Below are 17,605 nucleotides of genomic sequence, written 5' to 3' on the forward strand. Positions count from 1 at the left end.
AGTGCTCTTCTATCATAATCCGCGGATGTCAATCACAAGGACGGAAACTTGAAACTAAATAAATACATGCCCGAATCCGAGAAACTCATCGATATCCCAATCCAATTGTCATAGCTTGACAGGAGTTCTCGTACCTCCAGTCAGCTTTATTGACTCTCCATTAACGTAGCCACACTCCAGCACCCATTTCACGGTATGCGCAAACTCTGATGGATGCCCAAATCTCTTAGGAAAGACCACAGCCTTCTCCAACAACGCCTGCTTCGTGTTGGAGCCGAAATTATCCGTCATTGGTGTCGTGAACGATGACGGAGCGATCGTGACTACACGAACCGCGTACTTGGCCAGTTCACGAGCCATCGGTAGCGTCATTGATCGTATAGCACCTTTCGATCCAGCGTAAGCGACTTGTCCCACAAGTCCTTCATACTAGATCGGTGCATTAGCGAAGTTCGGCCAAGAAAATAAGAGATAATATACTGACAGCAACCGAGCTGGATACCATAATGATTACCCCGCGTTCTCCATCCTCCGACAGAGGTACACCCACCAGATATTTCATTGCCAACTGGGTAAGATGGAATGTACCTGATAGGTTAACCGAAACGGTTGCATCCCATACTTGACTGGCGTTGACGTTAATCATCTATATGGATTTTCGGGGTTAAAATCAAGGGAGTAACGACGTAATACGTGGCTGCCTTAAGCGCTCACTTACTAGTCCTGGAACACCGATGCCTGCGCAATGAATGACACCACCCAACGGTGCTCCGGTCTTTTGCGTCCATGTCACGATTCGTTCAAGAGCGATAGAAATCTCATCATTTTTCGTGATGTCCGTCTTGAGCGCGAGTAGTCGTGGCGATGGCTTGACATTTGTGATATCCTTGTCAAGGATGGATACGAAAGCGTTGGAGTGTACAAGTTCGTTGACTGCAGCGAGACCAAGCCCAGATGCCCTGCGAACAGATTAGAAAAAAAAGGTCAGAAGACGATAAGTACATCAGAGCTAGCTTACCCTCCGGAGACGATGAAGGTACGATTTTCGATCTTCATCGAAGGGGTATCGCGGACGCGTCGAAAAGCATGCCCACTGTATAAGTAGTATACGCCAGATTAGGAGGAGCTTGCCATGATCCATCATGCTTTCCGTCAGATGTGCTATGATTGGATCGGTATTCCACGGTCAGTGTTGCGGTCGGTTGCAAAACTCCTCCGATGATGCAAATTTTCCCAAAGGGACGCATTACTTCCGGATATGGGACGATTTTGGCTATGTAGCAATCATTTACAGCCATGTGTAATAATACAAAATCAGCATTTAAATGCATGCTGCAGGATGCAACTAGTAAGTGAACAGTGAGAGGATGTATTTAAAATGGTCTTACCCTTTACAGTTTCCCTGGCAAACGGCCTGCACCACTCAATCTGACGGTTTCTCCATTCACATATGCACACTCTAGTACCCATCGGACCGTCTTAGCAAACTCGTCCGCAAGCCCAAACCGTCGGGGGAATACCAAGCCGCTATCTTTCAAGCTTTTACGCGTCCGTTCCGGCATGCTTTTGGTCATGCTGCTCTCGAACACACCGGGCGCGATGGTAACGACGCGGATACCGTGCCTCGCCAAGTCACGCGCCATGGGTAAAGCCATGGAGCGAACTGCGCCTTTTGTGGCAGCATAAGCCGTCTGGCCCGGCTGCCCTTCAAACTGATCCGAACAAAACAACATAGTATCATCGTGATATCTGCACGGAACGACTGGTATCACTCACGGCAGCTGCACTGGCGACCATTACGATCACTCCGCGTTCGCCATCACCGCCTTCCGGTTTGACATCCACCAGATGTTTCAAAGCCAACCGAGTGAGGTTGAACGTGCCAGTGAGATTTACAGCAATCGTTAAATCCCACAGATCCAGAGCATGAGGCTCGTTATTCGCATCGAGAATTTTGGCCGCCGTGGCGACGCCAGCGCAATTAATCACCCCACCTAATGGGGCCCCAGTTTCCTTGGTCCATGACACGGTTTGCTCCACCGCACGTTCAATTTCTGCAAGCTCGGTGATGTCTGTTTGGAAGTACGCGACAGTTGTGTTGGCAGCCACGTCAAAGGGGGGAGGTGTACGGTCAACTATCGAGACATATGCCTTGGAGCTGAGTAAATCTTGCACTGTCGCGAGACCAAGTCCAGATGAACTGTTGAGATGATCATCCGTTGATGAAACAATCTTAGAGAAGTGATTTGTATGCTACTAACCCACCGGAAACAATGAATGTCCTGTTTTCAATCTTCATCTTGTGCTTCAGAAGGGAAGAGACACACCGAACAGATAGGACAGATGGGGGATGTGGTCAACTTGTGGGGTACGGCAGTACACAGAACGTGATTGTTGTTAACCGGCACGCGGCCCAATGAGGAAATCACCTCCGCCCAAAACAAGTGTTCAGTCATGGGCCGCTTCTCAGTTCATCCATGTGCACATAAATGAATCTAGACTGGCTTAATGCTAACCCTCCTTGTGTCGGTTGGTCTTGCTTGTTTGGGAGAGGGGCCCTCGAAAAGGGAGCATTAAAATGAATGTTTGCAATTCCGAAAATTTCTTTTCATAGGATACATCAATTTACTGTTTTCCGGCGTGATTCGAGCCATTGTCATCTCCATTCGTTCTGACTTGTGCTCATGTATAAGCGCCAGCATTTGTCCTGCTTCTTATCGAAGAAACGTCAATGTAAGAAGACCTGGTAATCATCGGCGGCTTCAACTTGAACCCTGTATCTACTTAAATGCTAATCGAGAAAGGTCTAGCATCCCCCAGGTGGGCACTGTGAGTACACGCGATGCCGTCGCACATATGTGTTGACTTTGCTTCTGCGCATGCCAATGTGCGAAAGGCCTGGCCTCGTCCATGATAGAGTCCATACCATACTACGCGAATCGGAAGAGGATAACACAAATGAGTGCTCCAGTACCTCAGGCGCTTTGTTGAAGGAGCTTGTGGCCACTAAACAAAGTTTCCCCGGGACCGCCTGTGTCGAGACTCAAGGACCTGGGTACTGTAGCGCTGGAACGGCCCAAGAAATCTACCGACACAATGTTACTAACGTACAGTCGTATGACCAGATTTTTGCGAGATACAGGATACCACGTCGTCTTTTTCTGACCGACGACGCCGCGGACGGCGACTCAGAATCACCTTGGGCGGAGCACATGCCACGGAACCTAGAACGATGCTCACAATTGAAAAAAAGATCCCGAAGCGAAACAATTCACTCACCGACAGCTTGGCGTTTGTGGCCGCTTATCAGAGGGTAAAATATAATCAATGACATTGTCAGGTGGAAAAAAATTGCAGACCAATTTTCTAACCCGAAGAAAGGTGTGAGTCATCAGAAGCCTCCATTCAATTTCGATTTGCATATACTTTTTAAGCGACGCATTTACGGTGCGGCCAATATCGGTGCACTAAGCGGTGGTGGAAAAGACCCATATGAACAGTGAGCAAGAGAGAGTCATCGACCGGCGACGGCGGTCATGTCTGAGTAAGAGCGCTCAGATACAGATATCGCAGTTTCAGCCAAGATGAGGTCCGAAGGAAGAATCAATAGCAATTGTGAAGATTTCTCCCAACTTGGTTAGAACGTTACCTAATTCCTGGATAATAAAAGACACCTTTGTCCGTGTCATGGTGTTGGTGTTGGTACCGGCACAAGGTCCCAATAAGGAATGGCCAAGGTAGGGGAAACTAAGAAGCTCATATTAGTCAGCAGTATGCGGCCCGGAGCCGGTGCCTCGCGTCAGCGGACTTTCTCGCTCAGTTTGCCTTTTCTCAGCCACTGTCGATTACTACTATGCTACCGTCTAGGCTGTTTCGAAATACAGGAATACCGCCTCCCCTTCGAAGTCTCCTCGTCCCTCATGCTTCTCTCCCAGCGACCGTCAAAGTTATGTTTCGCCTACGGCTGGGCGGATCTCGACTGCAAATGGCGTCTCCGTTCCTAAACTCACGACACTATTCTACACCTATAACATCGTCTACAGAGACGGTTACTTCACAGAAGCTTCCTGAAGCCATGGAGCCGCGGCTATCGATGACTTTTACATGCACGGTGAAGGATTGCGGCACACGCTCCTCGCATGAATTTTCGAAGCGTGCATACACGAAGGGGATCGTCATTGTCCAGTGCCCAGGCTGTCAGAATCGGTATGTGATAGTTCAAAAAACCACGATTGCTGCTGCTCTAACGGGGCTCTTTCTAGGCATCTCATTGCTGATCATCTCGGTTGGTTCAAAGAGGGCACCGAAGATGGGAAACTACGGACTATCGAAGACTTGGTGAAAGCCCGCGGAGAGAAAGTGAAATACGGTCGGGTGGGAATGGATGGTGATATTGAGTATGTTGATGAGTGAGGTGCATGAGGTGAGTACGACTTATATTAGAAGCTGTGAGGGACAACTAATTCCTTCATTTACAGTGACATGTATAGACGAAGGAGACAACGAATTCTGAATCTATGCAGAAACAGGCTCTTCCACCTTGGGAATGACCTCCTTCTCTGCCAAAAGTTTTTCTAATTCACCCGATTGGTGCACTACGGAAAAGTATATACATTAGAGATAATATTAACTTCAGCTGTATCATTACTCACTGGATAGAAGGATGTCGCATCCACCAACAAATTCCCCCTTTACATACAACTGTGGTATCGTTGGCCATTCACTGTGAACCTTGTGATCAGCACTCTGAGTAACGTCAAAGCGGCACGGTAACGCACGAAAACTCCTTTATCGCATTCCTCAGCTCCTGATCCTCCAGGACATCGAACGTCTTCATTTTCTCGGCCGGAACGTTATGAAGATCCAGCACTTGAATCGCTGCTCGCGAGAAACCACATTGGGGATAATCCGGAGTGCCTTTCATGAAAAGAACGACTGGAGTTTCGGTAATGGCAGCTTGGATCTTCGACCGTACTTCTTGGGATAGGAAACGTCGACAGCCGACAGTTCGACTTGAGGTCAAGGCAGCCGTCACTGAGGACCGAAGCAAGCCCGTCTGCAAACATAAGGAATGAGATATCGTCACGGGTAATCAGGACACACCGAAGACCTAATTGCAGCTCCAAACATCTTTTTACAATAGAGACTCGAAAGGTAACGAGGGAAGGAAACGTGGAATGTACCGGCAAGGTCGAGTCGAAGTCCGAGGTCGCTGAGTGAGAAAACCGATCACATGACCGGGAGAAGAATATTTTCTGAAATGACATCATTTCAGCCCTTCCGAATCCGCAACTCGCGATTGGTCGCGTTGGAAAGCACTGTGCAAGAACTGAACAGTATGCAAGACTTTTCAGCATTTCGTCAACGCCTGCTATGTCATGTACATCACTGGCCTCATAGCAGTTGATAGCCTCAGTTTATTCATGTTGCCATAGGGTGCCGTCTCGTGTCATCTAGTTGTGCCATCAAGCTCGTACGCCCTGATCACTTCTCTCCCTGTCTCTTATAGTTATCAGAGATCGGTAAATCGCGAGATGAGCCACAGGATGTCTTATTATATCCTTATTACTACGCCGATTAGGTATGCCGATAGTTGATTTACTTCTTCGCAGATCCCCCTCATTTTCAACCCACGGCTAGCCTTCGTCTTCTTTTACTGTCTCTTCGTCTCGACCATCCTCCCTTTTTTCTACACTAGTGGTGGCTGGAATTTCACTGTTCTCTTTGGTTCTGATTTAGTTGGTCTGAACGTCGTCCTTCAATTGCCTAGGACTGCCACGTATATAATTGGCGACATGGCAATGTCGACTGAGGTCCGTTTGGTTTTACCTGGTATTTACAACTATCCAGTCTAATGGTTGACTAGGAAATGGAAGCGATGAAGCGCTATGAAAAGCTCGAGAGGGAATTGGCGATTGAGTTTGGTCTGGCTGGGGATGGCACTATCGACGAGACCGAAGTAATGGCTGCAGCCAAGCTACGCCTTATTCAAATGGAGGAGGATCTCCAACGCTTCCGCGCAAAAGTTCAAAATCTGCATGAGCTCCAATGTCTCCGCTCAAAATTCGCGGCCCTAGATAAGGTAGAGCAAATAGTTGTATGCTTTAGCCGACTAACAAGCTCCTTAAGTTGACGGTAGATGATTCTGGGCCTTCCTGATTGGCATAGATGGCTATACTGGTGGTACCGCGTTATGGGGTTGTGTGTGGGATACAGTCTCAATATGTAACTAGTATTTCAACGAGACGCTCCAAATTCCACCTGAGCGCATGCAGCTGCTTCTCGACCCCTCAGACGGCAACACAACTACTACGGACGGTCTCGAATTTCAAGACCCCGCGCGGAAAAATACCATCGACACTTTAGCAAAACTAGCTGCCAGCCCTTACGTGACAAAGAATGAAGGGATAATTCTGTATTATTCCGGTCACGGAGCTGCCTATACTGTCAGCGCCAACACTTACAACATCAATGCCGTCGAAGTCTCTGTCTCACATCTGGACTCTGTCGAAGCCATTTGTCCTCTCGACCGGAGCGCTGGCGGCGACACATCTCTACCCATCGTCCCTGACATCAGCAGTCGGGAGTTGCATATCCTCCTCAGGAAAATCTCGCTTGACAAGGGCTCAGATGTGACGGTTATAGCAGATTGCTGTTGGCATTCGGGCAGAATAACCAGGCAGAGGCTGGCTCGCAAACAAGTGCTTCTGTACGCTATACCCCTCCCCTCATCGCATCACCAGAGCTCCTCAGCAAAATGCTGACAGCTGCAGATGCCTTGATGAAGGCCTATCCTGACCCTGATAAGCACGAGAAGTACTCTGTGTGGACAGAGAAATGGACTGCCGATACGGCATCACACGTCTTGTTGGCCGCCTGCAGGTCATTTCAACTGGCAACAGCGATCCGTCTTGATTCTGGCGACTATTGTGGCCTATTTACGGACGCTTTGCTCCGCGCCCTCAAGTCGAACGAGGTTACGGCGGATTGTACATTCTCTGACCTTCTCAGGGCTATGCCCTCGTGGACCGACCGGACACCAGTTGTTAGGGGGGACCGCAAGCATGAACCCCTTTGGTACCGTCGTTCCCTGCCAGTGCCGCCACGGCCTATCGAAGAGCAAGAACATAAGACGGGGGGACCAGAGGACCCGAAGAAGGGGGAAGAGCCCAAAACAGGTAGTACCCTTTCTTGATTGTGACTTCAGCTGTACTCATGCTGATATCAATGTCAACGACAGAAGATCTGCATCGCCTGTTGCACTGCAGAACCTCGTGAACTCGTTTTGAATCTGAATCGCACCTTCATGTTTAGATGTGGTGCAGGTTAAGGTTCGGGCAAGGTCAGATGAGCATACCTGGACCTGAAACTCGAAGCGCGATGTAATTTCCGTGACGATTAAGACTTTCGAACATACTCTTTATACCGTTTATCATTTACGTCGAGTTATGGTGCATCGCTTCTAATTTGCATGTGTTTGTGGTTATGGTTGGTGACGTCATAGTACCCGGAAGTACATTCAGTCTGGTTCGTTCAAGGTTCTGATGTGCCTTCAAGCCAATAATAAAGCCGCAGTACTTGCCAGGCTACAAACTGCCCGACGGCCCTCAGGAACCCACACCGAAGTGACCAAACCGAACTTCGGCTGCAAGTAATGGAACTCAAGAAAAATCAAAAGCTCTCCAAAGTCGTGAGCCCATGATCAGTATTTTTATAAAGGTCATCATGAACTTGGGTTCAATGATGCATTTGCAGAGACGCAAAGCCAGTTCCTTGAACAAATGCCGGGGGGGTACTAAGTTGAATCGGAGGCAGCGCCATCGCTTACTGGTTCGAGGAGAAAACTTCCTGTTCGAACACCGGTAATCTCATGGATCAGCCATTTGACTTTCATATGCAAAATTCTATACACATTTCGCCTCGATTGTGTCATGCTGTGTATGGTTCACCGGCACAACCACGTCACGCTTCGCCCAAGCAGAGAAATTGGTTCTATCCCCATTGACCCAAGTAACGTCGACATATACTACGCCACATCATACCTCAGTACTCTCAGTGCTTGTCTCTGATTCATAAAATGGTAGCTCCAATCTTTGTCTCTACTGAGAAAACTAATCCCTCATCGGAATAGATGGATAATGATTTAATTTCGGGTTCTTGTTAAGTTGTCGTGAGTAGGGACCTTTTTCAGGATCTAGATAGTCATACGACAATGAGATATAGCACCTCCCTCACGACAAGTATATGTTCCTTCACCATACCTAGTCTCTCGTACCAGGAGCCCGAGCAGATGATATAACCTGAGGGATGTACGAATGATCTCCATTTATCTTGAAACACAAATGCGCCGGACGAGCATTTTGTCTACACTAATATTTCAATATTCAGCAGGCTAATGTTCTCTTGCATTTATTTCGTCGAACTAGGCTGAAGAGAGACAGTGCTAAATGCCGACGATTCAATTATCCTGGGTTTTTGATTGATGGGAGGAGGCGGTCTGTAATTGGGAACTGCTTGAGCCTTTTTGAGCGAGATTAAGTGCAATAATCATTAGCGACACCTCCCAGTACAACAGAGCTGTCCAGGACGACTAACAATGGTGACGATAGGAGCAAGAGGAGATACTCAAGATAAGAGATACAGATAATTACACACATTCCAGTCCGAGCAAGGCTGACGATTGAATACACATTGGTACGTCATTTTTGATACCAGAGAGGTGCATTTTTATGTTCCCCAGAGACAACGGCTGTCTGCATAGTACGTGGAAGACAGGAAATGAGATCACGGAAGGTTGGTCTTTTTCTCAGCTCGTCTGATTTGAGCATGAGAACCAATGAGCGCGTGAAAATGCCATGGAATCCGGTATCTCCATACTGTCTTTCATGAGTATAATGACCGGTTTCAGTCGCCGCCAAGACTACGTGAGATGCGCTATCTTCGTTCCAGTCCAGCTCCCATATGGATGGTTTTTCACGAAAGGCTGGGAGCCTCCGAGCGGTGTCATCGGCTGCTTCAAGCATGCGAACGAAGTCGACGGGGTGCAATGCTTGGACGTTGCGCATTTCTGAAGTTTGGTATTCGATTGTTAGACCGTTACCGGCATCCTGGATGAAGGTGATGTGGTGGCCCTTTTCAAGGCTTAATTGATTGAGAATGGCGTCAATCTCTCGGTTGCTGATGTCGGGTTCTTTGCAGACGGAACTGCCCCAAGCCTCACGATCGATGGGGCAAAGCGATCTAATCATTCTCAGATTTCCAAAAGAAATTTCCGAGTTCCCATACTTGTAACTCCTGGGATATGAGCAGTCAGGATAATCATAGCATGAACCGTGCCCGGCAAAGTAGATAACGATGTTATCGTCTTTCTCGATTTTAGGATTGGTAATGAGTTCGCAAAGTGTATTGATGATGTTCGAGCGACTAGGGTTGGAATATTCGACAGGAAGACAGTGGTCGCAGTGTTTGCCAGAGGGACCGAGAAGTAGCTGGATGTGCTCTTTGGGGACACCGAGATCATTGAGTAAGTAGTCATTCATCTCTAGCGCGTCCGACACGCAACCACGCAGTGGGTTAGTTCTGTATCCGTCAATGCCAATAAGGACTGCCCAGAAACGGGAACCGTCAATGGCGCGGGGAGGCTGCAATAAATGTTCAGAGATGAGGCCAAGATAGAAGTGATACATACTTACCCTCGCGAAAGCTGTCAGCTCTGAGCGGAGAGTACCGTTTTCGATCCTTGCAATTTTTGAGCGCAAGACCTTCGCATCCTCTTCCATCTGCAAGGCTTGTGATCTGGCTGTGTCCAAGACTTCCACAGAGTCGATACCTCCAGTCATACCGCATTCTTTCGCGAGTGCATCCACTTCGTTCGCTTCAAGCTGCTTCAGCAGAATCTGTAAGGGATTTTCCTGGTCAATCGTTAGAATTACTCAAGATGCCCAGAAAGGTCACTCTTTACCGTCGACGCAGGATCCATTGAAACCATTTGGATGTGTCGTTGAAAAGGCGGTAAGACAACATTGTGGCTGAATCGTCATGGTGGTATCATTGGCCGCTGTGTGTTCTAATTTAGTCAGCAGACTGCCCTTTCACTTCAACCGCCATGTCGCCATCGTCAAGCAGGTGGTCCTGTAATTCTTGCTTTCCTTGTATAAAAATTTCTCGACGCAAACGATAGGCTCAAAAAGGCGAACAATTGTCCGGTGGCCACTGGCCAAAGCATTTTATCAAATTGTCTTGCTTGTCAAGAGGCAACGCAAAGCTTATAAAATGACTTTACTTTGCCACTTCTCATCGACATCTTCCGTCTTCCGTTCTCCCTTTCACTACCAGGTGAACTACTGTATACCTCGTACCAATGTCTCAACTAGAATCTCCCTCAAATCCTGCACAAGACCATCACCGACCGTCGATTTGCTCAGAACACCATCGCATTTTCCCTTTATGCGCGGAACTCAGCAAGGCCGCCTCTTGTCTTCCATATGACACCCCAGATTCCATCAAGCGGTTTTGTGAAATCGTCCTACAGAATTTACCAAAGGACGCCAGTGGCATCAAAAGTTTTCAAATAGAGTTGTTCAATAGCTTGCTAGCCGATCTGTGCGTTACGATTCTTTTTCCCCTTCCTTGATATAATCTGATGCTCGGGTGTCGCAGGATGCCCGTGACTCTTGAATACAAGATTGATCTTAGTTCTGTCGAGCCGCCTATGGCTCAAATACGACGCGTCGATGACGAACGACACGCGAAACCGTCAACTGACATCGACTTCTCACGCATTCCTCTCTTGGAAGATCTCTTTGACTCCCCAAAGACCTCTGCCGCACCGTTTGATCTCACTCTTAACGCCGTTAACACGAATTCTCCAAGCCGGGACCAACCACCATTCAGTTGTTGCTTCATCCCGGATGATAAGGTCCTTGGAGGAAGCGGGAAGACCATCGAGGTTGAACGCAACGGCAAATTCAACACTCGTGTATCGGACGAACCAATACATGGTAGAAGTCTTCTTTCGCGTAGCGCAGAGCAACATTCATTAACAATTTTCTTAGACAAAGGTGGCATTCACACTGGAGCCTTCATTAGGGACATCCGTACAGATCAAATCAAGTCTGAAGACTCTGAAACCGACAACTTTCCTACAATTTCCACTACTTGCTCCGCCCATGATGAATCTGCCACGTCTGCTCCTGTGGTCAGAGCAATTAATGTCGTACCGCGTACTCGTCCTCGCTCCAATACATTCGTCTTGGCTGCACCTCCTCAGATCCCACGAACTCCGGTTTCCTCTCGCTATGCTGGCCCTCCTATACCCTCTTCCTCTGCGGCCTCGTCAAGTACCTTATCTGTTAGCGCCAGTCTATGCTCTGGGGCTCCCTCAGATGTTACAATCAATAACGATAGTGCAGGCTCCAAGGAAGAGAAAAAGCAGATGATGTCCGCCTTCGATACAGATTCCCAGGTCCACCCATCGAAAGTTCGTGAGACTTTCTCAGACGCAATCTCAGCCCCGAAGCAAGCCGCAAATATTGTTATAGGCGAACAAAGCAACAAGCGGAGTCGAGACGAGAGTCCCGACTCGGTAGACCAAGAGCTCTCGCACCGACCGTATAAAATCAGACGCATGTCAAATGACGGGTGCGGGAGCTAAGCGCTAGAGTTCCAAGCCTGTTGCATACACTTGTAAATTTACAGATGCGCGGTCATACAGCCTGAATAGAGAATAATTGCTTGTATTGAAACCTGAAGGAATATATCTTAGCAACCAAACTGTGTCCGATTCTCGCAATTTCCTTGCGCGATCTTCAAATGCTGAGATCTAAGAGCAATCTGAGTCTTCCTCCAAAGGAAAACTTTACCCCGCGGTAACACGGACCGAAACCCGGAACGACTGCTTTGTGGAGGCCGCTCCCAGGTCGGAGGGCCGATCTTCTCTTATACTTAAGATACGCAGTATGATCTCGTTATCGCTTCTTCCTTCTCTTCTTCTGCCACCATGAAAAACTTTGTCTATAATGCACTTCCGTCCCGTGTCATTTTCGGTAATGGTACTCTTGACCAAGTCGTCCAAGAGATAACAAGCCTTGGATGCAGCAAGGCTTTGATATTGACTACGCCTCATCAGGTAGCAGTGGGGGAGAAGGTGAAAGAGCTCGTGGGCGACAAAGCGGTCGGCAGATACGCGAATGCGACGATGCACACACCAACGGATGTTACGGACGACGCTATTGGCGTAGTTCAAAAACTGGGCGTTGATGTAGTCATTGCCGTGGGGGGCGGCTCTACCATAGGTCTGGCGAAGGCAATCGCGCTGAGGACCGATTTACCACAAATTGTTATTCCAACAACATACGCTGGTTCGGAGGTGAGTCGGTAGATTTGCTTAATGATGAACAATCTAATACTGAATGAATACTCTTGTAGGCGACACCCATCATTGGTCAGACTGAAAATGGACTGAAAACGACTCAGAAGACCCTTAAAGTTCTTCCGGAAGTGATCATCTATGATGTTTCTCTGACCGTGACCTTGCCACCGCGGATGACCATCACATCCGGATTGAATGCCATCGCGCACGCTGTTGAGGCCCTCTACTCAAAAGAGGCCAGTCCCATCACCGACACTCTTGCCGTACAGGGAATTTCGAGTATTGCTAAAGCGCTTCCTGTCATCATGAACGATTCTGAGAACCTTGACGCACGGAGCGAAGCTTTGTATGGCGCCTGGGCATGTGGGACATGTCTAGGTGCAGTAGGAATGGGGCTGCATCACAAGCTATGCCACACTCTTGGTAGGTGTCATTCGGTCGATTAGAAGGTGAATACTCAAGCGAGTGAAGGTGGTACCTTCAACATGCCTCATGCCGAAACTCATACCGTCATTCTTCCTCATTCAATGGCTTATAATGCGCCTTACGCTCAGGAAGCGATGGAAAAGGTCGCAAAGAGTCTCGGCGTATCCAATGCGGCGCAGGGCATTTTTGATCTTTCCAAGAGTCTTGGGGCACCGTCTACATTGAAGGAACTAGGTATGAAGGAGGAGGACCTGGGGAAGGCAGCAGACATCGCTTCGAAGAGTCCGTATCCTAACCCTGCGCCTCTGGAGAGGGCAAAGCTCTTTCAACTGCTGAAAAACGCATATGAGGGAGTGCGACCAACCTGAGAACGAGAAGATGTTTACTCGAGGTATAATGTATGTAGTAAAAATCCTTTGTACAACATTGAATGCTACGGAATGACGTCTCCCTACCACCCAAAGTTTACATGAATTCGTAAACATTCCAAAATCAGTGGTCCTTTCTACTTGTCTACACTCAACAAAAACAGGTCCCCTGCTCTGTTACCCAATATAATGCGTCCCGTGGCCTCTCCCAACGCACAATGCGTAAAGTCCTCTGCGTGATCGCTTAGCCTATTTTCTGAAGCCAGATAAAGACGCCAAACCTCGTAAATCGTATGAACTCTCATCATGCACAATACGCGCATCAATACTCATGACCTCTTCTAGATCCTGGACTTCAGATGGGCATTGCAACCGGGCTGCCACGATCTCTCTGACCATGCTACCACGACTCCGCTCCATCCAGACCGCTCTCATCGCTTGAGGTCCCATACAGTAGGCACTAATGAATCCGCCAGCGTTATCTTCACGAGTGGCCCAGACATCAGGTGGAGCTTCCGGGGAGCTCTCGAAAACACTGGATTCTTGCACGTAGAGTGGCGTGTGTCTGGGATCTGCATATGCATCTTGAAGCACGAACGGTTTTATGGGTGACTGTCTGTAGATGAGGTTCGAGAGGGAGTTCAGGCCAGTCAGGTTCACTTGGAGACTCGGCACAGAAATGGTGACTTGTATAGTGTAGTGGAAAAGGCCGTGAATAACATCTAAAGCAAGGAAGTCCAGTGTAAGAATGTCTGAGGGTTCGTTGGTGGTGAACTCTGAAATAACAAAGCTACGGAACGTCTTGGAGAACTTGTGCTTCAGTATAGGGAGATTATGTTGGAGTGCCGATAGTCCGCGTCGTAGATCGCTTGGCAAAGGATGCAGTTCGATTGAACGTGTCTTGAACACGATCATATATGGTCCAAAGAGATGGACATCCTGGATAGCGGTGTACTATGATAGAAAATAGGCGCGATTAAATTCCGAGTTTAATACGTGTCGTCTTTGAGGCTTACCATCTCTTCTAGATTCTCTCCTCTGGTTGTAATCATAACGGGAGGCGAATCCTCCTTCGTCCAATCCAGTAGTTCTACAGAACATGCATGTGAAGACAATACAACGTTATGTACCGGATCGATATGACGCGGCGAATACAGAGGGTTAGATCCGATGTTACACACAAGATGAAAGTGGGGCGACACCAAGGGTATCTCGTACAAGAGCGTTACAAAAGGGCTTATAGACCTGGGGTATTGCGTAAGTTTATACTCTGTTTCTATCTTTTTTTTCGGTAGAGGTAACTTACGAATGTTTCTTGAGCACGATTAGTATCCTGGCATTAGAGTCATCCAACGCTGCTGTATACGACGCAAATCCTGATTTACTTAGTGCCAAACTCGCACATCGGAATCCCGGGAATTCACTGCAGAGGTTCAGGTCTAGGTCCCATAGGTGCATGCCTTCACCGTATACGGCGAGAAGCCACTTGTCCAGGAACACGTTCAGTCCTATGAGCTGGACGTTTCCGCTAGGATACAATTTGATGGGAGGACGGCGTCTGTTTGCTAGCCATAGCCGGTCGGTGCGACGGGCAGTAAGCACCTCAGATTGGAGGACAGATGCATCAAGGCCAAGGACATAGGGCGAATGGGGTTCGCGGAGGGACGCAACAAAGGGGATTTGGTACTTCTGCTGCTTTAGAAGAGAAGTCCAAACAGATTTGTCTTGGATGGCTGCATGCATTAGATGGCATGTCTGGATAAGTTGTTGATACCAGAGCTTGATCTGAACGAAGGGTACGGTCGTACCTGTCTAAGAGATAGTATGTCTGATATATCGAGAAAATAGATGAGAATCAACAGTATCTCGTTCGGCAAGTCGTATATATTGGCCATCTTGACTAAAATCTTGCAGAAGGGTTCAAGAGAATGTGGTGGTGGGAAGCGGAAAGGCCGGCCCGGATCCCCGACGAACAGTGTCGTGCCGAAAATACAGTTCAACATACTTCTCGGCGACAACGCATATCTTTGCTGAGCGCTGGTGGATGTCGAAACTCAGAGCAACGTATCGTAATAGATTTCATTCTGTAGTACTTATACATTGATACCTGATACAATCCATGATCCATAAGTTATGTAAAGTAAAGCAAGTGCCATCCTGCCTTCATCGTCCTGGGTTCGCTGGAGGCTTCATCTGCATCATCATTTGTTGAGCTTGCTGTTGCTGTTGTTGCTGCTGCTGCTGATTCGGTTGCATCCCGTGTATCTGTCCATTAACCACCATTCCAGGCCTCATCCAGTACGCAGCATTCATCGGCATGCCGCGGTAGCTCATCTGCATCTGTGGGTATCCGTACATCTGCGGATAATGAATCTGGGTTTGCTGCGGCTGCTGGGCGCTCGCATCGGTATTTGATTGAGGAGCGCGACTGGAGACGTTCGTAGGCTGGGGGCGGGGTGATGATGTATTCGCGTGAGCCAAACCGCGATACCCGGCTGCAGCAGCGGTATTATACTGTTGGAAGTTTATCTGAGGCTGTTGGGGATGAGCCATCTGTGGAGTGGCCTGTTGAGCCTGCACTTGGGGTTGTGGCGGCATGGGTGAGCGAGATGCAATACGCTGGTTTGTGCCCATGGGGGTGGCTCGAGCAGGTACAGGAGTCCCATGCATCGCGTTGCCCTGAGTAGTGGGTGCCGTGGATGCACGGCCACTCTGTTGCTGTTGCTGTTGCTGGAGTAAACGCTGCTGGAGTAAATGTTGTTGTAGTATGTGCTGCTGCTGCTGTGGCGTTAGATGAGCTGCTGCCATATTATGCTGCTGTTGCTGTTGCTGTTGTGCAGGCGTTGCAGAGCGTACGGCAGCGGCAGCGGCAGCAAGGGAGACTGTGTTTTGATTGTGCGCGGCTGCTGCTTTGGCTTGAGTGACGCGAGTATTGGCTGCAGGGTTTTGGTGGATAAACTGAGTTTGGTTTTGTATCGGTGGTTGATATGTGACGGGATGCGGCGTTTGCGCCTTAGCCGGCTGTATAGCCTGAGGCACTTGCTGCTGCACGCGGGGAGACTGGTTGTGTGAGGGCTGTTGTTGTTTGGAAGGTGTAGATATTCTGGGCACGCTTTCTTGTGCAGGAAAGGATTGAGGTGTTCGGGTCCTGGGAGATGGCGTATTGGATGCTTTGGTGGTTTGATTTTGGGCGTGGAACTGATGAGTGGCAGGCGGAGGGTGTGGAACGGCAGGCTTGGCAAAAGTTATTTGGGAGGGAGGGGGTTCTGTCTTTGGTTTTGGTTTTGACTTTGCAGGATCCTCCTGTTCCGCTGCAGGAGGGTTGTGCTGAGGTGCTGGGGTCTCAGTAGCAGAGGGCGCCGGAGACTGAGTAGCCGAAGGGGTGACGGTTACGGGGGGCTGCTGGGGTTGGGGAGTGTCGGTGCCTTTGGATTCTTTGGCCTGTTTTGACCTTTGAATGGCATCCAATATGCGATAGCTGAAAGCGTAAGGTCAAATAGGCACATGATTAGAGAAGTAAATAGCATACTTTGCGCTGGGAACACGAGTAGCTCTGGAATTCATGAATTGCATGATCTTGGCTCTGCGTGCTTTGTCTGTTTCGTCTTCTTCCTGATCCACAGCAGATGCTTTGCGCTTCAGAGAGGTGGGTACAGTAGGAGTGGATACTCGGACGATGTGATTCACCATACGAGTAAGATGAGGATCTGGATCAAGACATAAAGGTGGGGCAGTGGCAAGCTGTTTCAAGGGTCCAATGACGAGGAAAAGCATAAATGCAAGACAGCAACTCACTAGAATTCGGGACTCTATCTCTAAGGCGTCCCTGTCAGTCATAGCGAGGCCCTCCTGCTGCTTCTTCGCCGCTGCGATCTTACAGACATCTGCCCATAACGACTCCGGTGTAGGGTGTAGAACAGTACGCGTTCGTGGCGGTTTTTCCAGTGGCGGGTCGTTAGCCTTCTGAGGGCGATAGTCCACGAGCTCTGCAATCAAACACCCTGTGGAAAGCTTTTTAAGAGTCAATCAGTATTTATACTATGCAGCCTACCATCATAGAAATGGATGTTGGGGGAGGCATCGAAGAGATCCAGAAAATCTACTGGCAATTGGTGAGCTCGAATATCATCGAGTAAAGACTGAATGATATAGAGTAAGCTTAAAATCTCTTCAATTTAGAAATTAACAAACCGCGGCGTAATTGTTGTAAAGAAACTTGGATCCATTATTGAGTACCCAATGCTCCGCATGTAGGTGTATAGTGAATGACGCCGGCTCCGATTCTGTTTTCGCCAGTAGCTCCTACGATCCTTTGGTATCAAATGACATTGTGAACACGAAAAGAGCCCACCTCAACCTGGCGTGTCTGATTGTACCAAGTCATGGCTAATTTAAATATCAACCCAGTCGGAGTGACGTTCCGTGGAAAGGTGTAGATGCT

At 48.6% G+C, this 17,605-nt stretch overlaps 10 protein-coding genes across 10 annotated transcripts; 4 read left to right on the forward strand and 6 right to left on the reverse strand.

Moving 5' to 3' along the window:
* Positions 1-19: 19 nt before the first annotated feature.
* EV420DRAFT_484276 (3-hydroxy-acyl-CoA-dehydrogenase) lies at positions 20-1,195 on the reverse strand. Its single transcript, XM_060482337.1, has 4 exons — positions 1,019-1,195; positions 719-959; positions 485-646; positions 20-429 (listed from the first exon to the last, which is right to left on the reverse strand). The coding sequence occupies exons 1-4, from the start codon at positions 1,054-1,056 to the stop codon at positions 109-111; spliced, it is 762 nt and encodes a 253-aa protein (XP_060330179.1). The 5' UTR covers positions 1,057-1,195; the 3' UTR covers positions 20-108.
* Positions 1,196-2,521, reverse strand: EV420DRAFT_484275 (3-hydroxy-acyl-CoA-dehydrogenase). The gene is made up of 4 exons (XM_060482336.1): positions 2,262-2,521; positions 1,777-2,200; positions 1,389-1,712; positions 1,196-1,332 (listed from the first exon to the last, which is right to left on the reverse strand). The coding sequence occupies exons 1-3, from the start codon at positions 2,297-2,299 to the stop codon at positions 1,392-1,394; spliced, it is 783 nt and encodes a 260-aa protein (XP_060330180.1). The 5' UTR covers positions 2,300-2,521; the 3' UTR covers positions 1,196-1,332; positions 1,389-1,391.
* A 1,332-nt stretch (positions 2,522-3,853) lies between these two features.
* Positions 3,854-4,413, forward strand: EV420DRAFT_1621026 (DNL zinc finger-domain-containing protein; the record flags this gene model as incomplete). Its single annotated transcript, XM_060475640.1, has 2 exons — positions 3,854-4,206; positions 4,263-4,413. The coding sequence occupies 2 exons, from the start codon at positions 3,854-3,856 to the stop codon at positions 4,411-4,413; spliced, it is 504 nt and encodes a 167-aa protein (XP_060330181.1).
* Positions 4,401-5,035, reverse strand: EV420DRAFT_1547907 (thioredoxin-like protein). The gene is made up of 3 exons (XM_060473368.1): positions 4,779-5,035; positions 4,653-4,723; positions 4,401-4,595 (listed from the first exon to the last, which is right to left on the reverse strand). The coding sequence occupies exons 1-3, from the start codon at positions 4,922-4,924 to the stop codon at positions 4,516-4,518; spliced, it is 297 nt and encodes a 98-aa protein (XP_060330182.1). The 5' UTR covers positions 4,925-5,035; the 3' UTR covers positions 4,401-4,515.
* Positions 5,036-5,795: 760 nt separating this feature from the next.
* On the forward strand, positions 5,796-7,195 carry EV420DRAFT_1643732 (uncharacterized protein; the record flags this gene model as incomplete). The annotated part of the gene is made up of 5 exons (XM_060477550.1): positions 5,796-5,813; positions 5,867-6,097; positions 6,169-6,183; positions 6,234-6,632; positions 6,671-7,195. 5 exons carry the CDS (start codon positions 5,796-5,798, stop codon positions 7,193-7,195), a joined length of 1,188 nt encoding a protein of 395 aa, XP_060330183.1.
* A 1,504-nt stretch (positions 7,196-8,699) lies between these two features.
* On the reverse strand, positions 8,700-9,979 carry EV420DRAFT_1643733 (uncharacterized protein; the record flags this gene model as incomplete). The annotated part of the gene is made up of 3 exons (XM_060477551.1): positions 8,700-9,641; positions 9,693-9,911; positions 9,962-9,979. The coding sequence occupies 3 exons, from the start codon at positions 9,977-9,979 to the stop codon at positions 8,700-8,702; spliced, it is 1,179 nt and encodes a 392-aa protein (XP_060330184.1).
* Positions 9,980-10,154: 175 nt separating this feature from the next.
* EV420DRAFT_484543 (uncharacterized protein) lies at positions 10,155-11,724 on the forward strand. The gene is made up of 3 exons (XM_060482339.1): positions 10,155-10,602; positions 10,660-11,000; positions 11,055-11,724. Exons 1-3 carry the CDS (start codon positions 10,361-10,363, stop codon positions 11,651-11,653), a joined length of 1,182 nt encoding a protein of 393 aa, XP_060330185.1. The 5' UTR covers positions 10,155-10,360; the 3' UTR covers positions 11,654-11,724.
* A 167-nt stretch (positions 11,725-11,891) lies between these two features.
* EV420DRAFT_484555 (iron-containing alcohol dehydrogenase) lies at positions 11,892-13,289 on the forward strand. Its single transcript, XM_060482340.1, has 3 exons — positions 11,892-12,367; positions 12,427-12,793; positions 12,842-13,289. Exons 1-3 carry the CDS (start codon positions 11,999-12,001, stop codon positions 13,162-13,164), a joined length of 1,059 nt encoding a protein of 352 aa, XP_060330186.1. The 5' UTR covers positions 11,892-11,998; the 3' UTR covers positions 13,165-13,289.
* Positions 13,248-15,116, reverse strand: EV420DRAFT_484562 (uncharacterized protein). The gene is made up of 5 exons (XM_060482341.1): positions 14,973-15,116; positions 14,471-14,919; positions 14,181-14,409; positions 13,446-14,118; positions 13,248-13,396 (listed from the first exon to the last, which is right to left on the reverse strand). The coding sequence occupies exons 1-5, from the start codon at positions 15,057-15,059 to the stop codon at positions 13,302-13,304; spliced, it is 1,533 nt and encodes a 510-aa protein (XP_060330187.1). The 5' UTR covers positions 15,060-15,116; the 3' UTR covers positions 13,248-13,301.
* Positions 15,117-15,210: 94 nt separating this feature from the next.
* Positions 15,211-17,597, reverse strand: EV420DRAFT_1547937 (Spt20 family-domain-containing protein). The gene is made up of 6 exons (XM_060473369.1): positions 17,516-17,597; positions 17,356-17,466; positions 17,216-17,303; positions 16,960-17,165; positions 16,694-16,905; positions 15,211-16,642 (listed from the first exon to the last, which is right to left on the reverse strand). The coding sequence occupies exons 1-6, from the start codon at positions 17,546-17,548 to the stop codon at positions 15,328-15,330; spliced, it is 1,965 nt and encodes a 654-aa protein (XP_060330188.1). The 5' UTR covers positions 17,549-17,597; the 3' UTR covers positions 15,211-15,327.
* Positions 17,598-17,605: the final 8 nt, after the last annotated feature.

The sequence above is a fragment of the Desarmillaria tabescens genome (genome assembly GCF_030435595.1).
Source record: "Desarmillaria tabescens strain CCBAS 213 chromosome Unknown EV420scaffold_20, whole genome shotgun sequence".
NCBI lineage: Eukaryota > Fungi > Basidiomycota > Agaricomycetes > Agaricales > Physalacriaceae > Desarmillaria > Desarmillaria tabescens.

What these genes read in the sequence shown, in the direction of transcription:
- EV420DRAFT_484276 (XM_060482337.1), bottom strand. Translation starts at nt 1,056, where the DNA reads ATGAAGATCGAAAATCGTACCTTCATCGTCTCCGGAGG. An exon ending in ACCTTCATCGTCTCCGGAGG is followed by an intron (nt 960 to 1,018) that starts GTAAGCTAGCTC and finishes ATCTGTTCGCAG; the next exon opens with GGCATCTGGGCTTGGTCTCG. An exon ending in GCATCGGTGTTCCAGGACTA is followed by an intron (nt 647 to 718) that starts GTAAGTGAGCGC and finishes AAATCCATATAG; the next exon opens with ATGATTAACGTCAACGCCAG.
- EV420DRAFT_484275 (XM_060482336.1), bottom strand. Translation starts at nt 2,299, where the DNA reads ATGAAGATTGAAAACAGGACATTCATTGTTTCCGGTGG. An exon ending in ACATTCATTGTTTCCGGTGG is followed by an intron (nt 2,201 to 2,261) that starts GTTAGTAGCATA and finishes TCATCTCAACAG; the next exon opens with TTCATCTGGACTTGGTCTCG. An exon ending in TGGTCGCCAGTGCAGCTGCC is followed by an intron (nt 1,713 to 1,776) that starts GTGAGTGATACC and finishes TGTTCGGATCAG; the next exon opens with TTTGAAGGGCAGCCGGGCCA.
- EV420DRAFT_1547907 (XM_060473368.1), bottom strand. Translation starts at nt 4,924, where the DNA reads ATGAAAGGCACTCCGGATTATCCCCAATGTGGTTTCTCGCGAGCAGCG. An exon ending in AATGCGATAAAGGAGTTTTC is followed by an intron (nt 4,724 to 4,778) that starts GTGCGTTACCGT and finishes CAAGGTTCACAG; the next exon opens with TGAATGGCCAACGATACCAC. An exon ending in ATGCGACATCCTTCTATCCA is followed by an intron (nt 4,596 to 4,652) that starts GTGAGTAATGAT and finishes ACTTTTCCGTAG; the next exon opens with TGCACCAATCGGGTGAATTA.
- EV420DRAFT_484543 (XM_060482339.1), top strand. Translation starts at nt 10,361, where the DNA reads ATGTCTCAACTAGAATCTCCCTCAAATCCTGCACAAGACCATCACCGA. An exon ending in AATAGCTTGCTAGCCGATCT is followed by an intron (nt 10,603 to 10,659) that starts GTGCGTTACGAT and finishes CGGGTGTCGCAG; the next exon opens with GATGCCCGTGACTCTTGAAT. An exon ending in ATCGGACGAACCAATACATG is followed by an intron (nt 11,001 to 11,054) that starts GTAGAAGTCTTC and finishes CAATTTTCTTAG; the next exon opens with ACAAAGGTGGCATTCACACT.
- EV420DRAFT_484555 (XM_060482340.1), top strand. Translation starts at nt 11,999, where the DNA reads ATGAAAAACTTTGTCTATAATGCACTTCCGTCCCGTGTCATTTTCGGT. An exon ending in CAACATACGCTGGTTCGGAG is followed by an intron (nt 12,368 to 12,426) that starts GTGAGTCGGTAG and finishes ATACTCTTGTAG; the next exon opens with GCGACACCCATCATTGGTCA. An exon ending in CAAGCTATGCCACACTCTTG is followed by an intron (nt 12,794 to 12,841) that starts GTAGGTGTCATT and finishes AAGCGAGTGAAG; the next exon opens with GTGGTACCTTCAACATGCCT.
- EV420DRAFT_484562 (XM_060482341.1), bottom strand. Translation starts at nt 15,059, where the DNA reads ATGGCCAATATATACGACTTGCCGAACGAGATACTGTTGATTCTCATC. An exon ending in ATCGTGCTCAAGAAACATTC is followed by an intron (nt 14,410 to 14,470) that starts GTAAGTTACCTC and finishes GCAATACCCCAG; the next exon opens with GTCTATAAGCCCTTTTGTAA. An exon ending in GAGAGAATCTAGAAGAGATG is followed by an intron (nt 14,119 to 14,180) that starts GTAAGCCTCAAA and finishes TTTCTATCATAG; the next exon opens with TACACCGCTATCCAGGATGT.
- EV420DRAFT_1547937 (XM_060473369.1), bottom strand. Translation starts at nt 17,548, where the DNA reads ATGACTTGGTACAATCAGACACGCCAGGTTGAG. An exon ending in ATCAGACACGCCAGGTTGAG is followed by an intron (nt 17,467 to 17,515) that starts GTGGGCTCTTTT and finishes AAAGGATCGTAG; the next exon opens with GAGCTACTGGCGAAAACAGA. An exon ending in ACTCGTGTTCCCAGCGCAAA is followed by an intron (nt 16,643 to 16,693) that starts GTATGCTATTTA and finishes TTACGCTTTCAG; the next exon opens with CTATCGCATATTGGATGCCA.